Source organism: Limulus polyphemus, unplaced genomic scaffold, assembly GCF_000517525.1.
Source record: "Limulus polyphemus unplaced genomic scaffold, Limulus_polyphemus-2.1.2 Scaffold1699, whole genome shotgun sequence".
In the NCBI taxonomy this organism is placed as follows: domain Eukaryota; kingdom Metazoa; phylum Arthropoda; class Merostomata; order Xiphosura; family Limulidae; genus Limulus; species Limulus polyphemus.
The window spans coordinates 19,735-23,348 of NW_013667309.1; the positions used below are offsets into that span (position 1 = coordinate 19,735).

At 34.6% G+C, this 3,614-nt stretch overlaps 1 protein-coding gene across 2 annotated transcripts in view; it reads right to left on the bottom strand.

Moving 5' to 3' along the window:
• Nucleotides 1-3,368, bottom strand: part of LOC106464595 (coiled-coil domain-containing protein 169-like) — a 12,203-nt gene extending 8,835 nt beyond the window's left edge. For both annotated transcript variants that reach the window (XM_022392334.1, XM_013924750.2), the window contains exons 1-2: nucleotides 3,245-3,368; nucleotides 2,294-2,379 (exon numbers count right to left, since the gene is read on the bottom strand). In XM_022392334.1, coding sequence (XP_022248042.1) covers nucleotides 2,294-2,379; nucleotides 3,245-3,330 — 172 coding nt within the window. In that variant the 5' untranslated portion in view covers nucleotides 3,331-3,368. The remainder of the gene's footprint in view (nucleotides 1-2,293; nucleotides 2,380-3,244) is intronic.
• Between the last annotated feature and the right edge of the window lie 246 nt (nucleotides 3,369-3,614).

Here is a 3,614-nt window from a genome sequence, read left to right on the forward strand (position 1 = left end):
TTTGGTGTGACGGGGATTCGAACCCGCGACCCGTAGATTGCGAGTCGAGCGCCCTAACCACCTGGCCATGTCGGGCCGTGTAGCTTTGCATTATGAAAATAGCAACAACAACAACGACATCTAATCAATATGTAATTCTGTGAAATGCAGATATCATAAACTAAACTGATATATTACAAAGTATGTAAATATATGTTTGTTCACAGAATTTTTGAAAATGTGAGTGCAAGGTTTCTGTACTAACAAATAATAGATGAATAGGTTATGTCCAACTTAGAAACTTGCGCTTTGGGTTTGAAAATTTACCCATTGGGTCTAGTCTGTTTTAAAATATCACAGACTGAGTTATTAAGAACAAATTTTGGTGCCTTGACTAAGGATTTTTTAAAGGAATTTAAATTTGACGTGATTTTCTGTGCTCCTCGTGCTCTCATAAATCATAATTTTGAAATTTATTGAAATAGAAAATTGTTTACAAGATAATAAAGGGCTTATTATGAAGAGGAATAAATGGTTTCTGAAGTGCGATCTTGGTCAAAAGAGCTGCAACAAGCTTCTAGAAGTCCTCTTTTGGATATGATGCTCTGACTTCGGACCTGAAGACTCACGCAAACATTTTCTATGTGGTTACTAAGTAAGGGGTTGAGTTAAAACCCACGAACTCCCAAATTCTCTTATCTGACTTCATTTCCAGTACGCAGGAGAATTAACAACCGTTAGTCACTATGATGATCTAAGACCTAGTTGTTCTGTAGCTTCAGTGTTTCTGAACTTTATCATTAGTTAGAGTCATCAGAAACAAGACGGAAAGTATAAGATGATAAAAACCCTATAACCCGAGCCCTTTCGAAAGGTGGACCTTTCTTCTTCAGGAGCAAACTGGGAACAATGGTGTAATCGAATGAGTGATATATAAAGGGAGTTGAGTGACGTCATGAAGGTCATCCGGTTTTTCAGGAAATGTTTAATATATTTTTCCATGTACTGTTGTAAGTTTCTCATTTTCTGTACAATGTAGCCAGCGGGATATTTTGCTTTAGAATTGGTTACATATATATATATACCCATTGCAGTGCCGTTAACCTGAAGAACCCACCAGAATCTCAAACAGTAACTAATCTTACCAGCCTGATTTTAACTCTGAACAACTTCAAATTCAATAACGAACATTACATTCAGGTTAACGGTACTGCAATGGGTACTAAAATGGCTCCCAATTATGCCAACATTTTTTACGAGTCATATTTAAAACCAACTTTTACAACTAAGCTCTGTAAAACCTCATGCATGGAAACGTTACATAGACGACATATTTTTCATTTGGACAGCCAGTCTTAAATCACTTAAAGAATTTATCTCACATGCAAACTCCTTTCACAAAACAATCAAGTTTACCTTTGATTACTCGCCTACCTAAATTAACTTTCTTGACGTCACTGTATTTTTAAAGGACGGAATTTTACATATCGACTTGTACAAAAACCTACAGACAGACCACAATACATTCACTAGAAAAGCTGCCACCTCACCCACACTAAACGAAACATTACATACAGTCAAGCTCTTAGGATAAAGAAAATATGCTCAGATGAAACAGACTTCAGAAAACACACCAAGGATCTAAAACAAACCATGTTATAAAGAGGATATAAAGATACCGAAATCGATAGACAGGTCGAAAAAGCTAATAACACTCAGCGGACAAACATCCTGAGACAGAGCAATACTAAAGTTTTAAACATAATTCTTCTTAACTATCACTTTAAACTCAGAAACGTTTCACAAATTCTGAAAAAAAAACAAAAACATTTCGTCTCCTGCAACTGAACGATCGCCTAAATCAGATATTTTCTAAAGTTCCCGTTGTCTCCTTCCGAAAAAGCAGAACTCTAAAAGATATCCTTGTTCACACAAAAGTGAATTACATCTCACCAAAAAATGGTTGTCATCCATGCAATAAAGCTCGTTGTTAAACATGCAAGTTCATAAAAACTACTGACTCATTTTCTGACAAGCACAACCAAAGAAACTTTAAAATATTAAAAGAAATCACTTGTGAAACATAAAACACCATTTATCTTGTACAATGTAAAAAATGCAATCACCAATTTGTAGGACATACACAAACAACTCTTAGAGAACGTTTCAAAAACCATAAAGTCACTTATAGCTTAATTGCGTTTGACTCTTAGGTTAGATTTTGATATTGGAAGAACATTGAATTTTCAGCTAACATTAACTAGGTTTTGATAACATTAATTTTTAGCTCTGGAAGAAACTTTTAAACACTCACCATCCCCAAGATCCGAGTTTTCAGCTTGCTGCTCCAAAGTTTCCACGCTCTGTTCTAGGTCCTCAATGGACTTTTCTAAGAAATCCCTGAACAAAGAGAACCTATTAACAGCTGTGTGCAAAGAAAGCACTCGACTGTAGCTCTATCTATTTATTCAACTGTAAAGTCATGGAAGTAACATTTACCGTTACTTTCAAATTTAGAAAAGTTGATTATCGCTACATTCAACGCCGAAAAATCTAGTGGTATTTAATCCACAGCTTTGGTCGTCTTTCTTGTAAAATTGAAAACATTTGCTATATCATTGTGAGAAGTCTTATCATTCGTAATAAATTTATAGAAACATTACTGATATAAAAACCGGTTTAAAAAGATTAAAGAACGATCCATATTTTTGATACAGTGTGATAATATTCAAATTCAACTATTTATTATTGCATTTATCTTTATTAAAAAACTTCAGTAACATGTATGAATATTATGGTTTCAATTTTAGGTTCTTATAATTTGTGATTAATTATATATCATTAAAGTAATTTTAGTTGTTGTTCTTTTGTAAATACGTCCCTCAGTGGGTTAGCGGTAAATTTATGGACTTACAACGCTAAAATTTGTGGTTGATACCTCGTGATGGACAGAGCACAAATAGCCCATTGTGTAGCTTTGCGCTAAAAACAACAGCTTATAAACACTTGGTATATGACGCAAAGGTATTAAAACTTCACGGTCATAGATCAAAAGCTTAATTCAGATTCGAAGTTATTTCGAAGAATGTTTACCAGTTTTTCTCCAACGTAGTGATATTTTAGTGCACACTGGTGTACTCTAAGTAATATCTCATTTAGGATGAAACTCCAGTTACTTGTATCAAACAAGAATGCATGCAAACAAAATGCTTAGCCTATTTCTGAAACGTATAAAACAGGCATTCAAAGAAGTAAATATTCTCACTTCATCTTCTGTTCATTCTCGATTTCAGCCAGAAGCTGTTGTTCAGCAGTGTCATCGTCGTTGATAGTTGGTGTCTTTCTCGGCATGGCGTCTGATGATACTTAAATTCTCCCTAACTATTTTATATAAACATACAACAACTTCTGTCACCATAGTAACTACAGTAGGTACTATGGCTGTTTATGACGTCACTTAGTATGGGCTCAACCATTTCGCTAGCGTTAAAAACATTAGCACAGCCACGGGCTTGAGAATAACGCACAGTCTAACCAAAATAAACTCTATCGGCAGTATAAACTACAGAACAAAGTGAATGGTAATTCTAAATTAGGGTTAAAACATAGATTGTTAATTTAACTTCAGGTTTCGG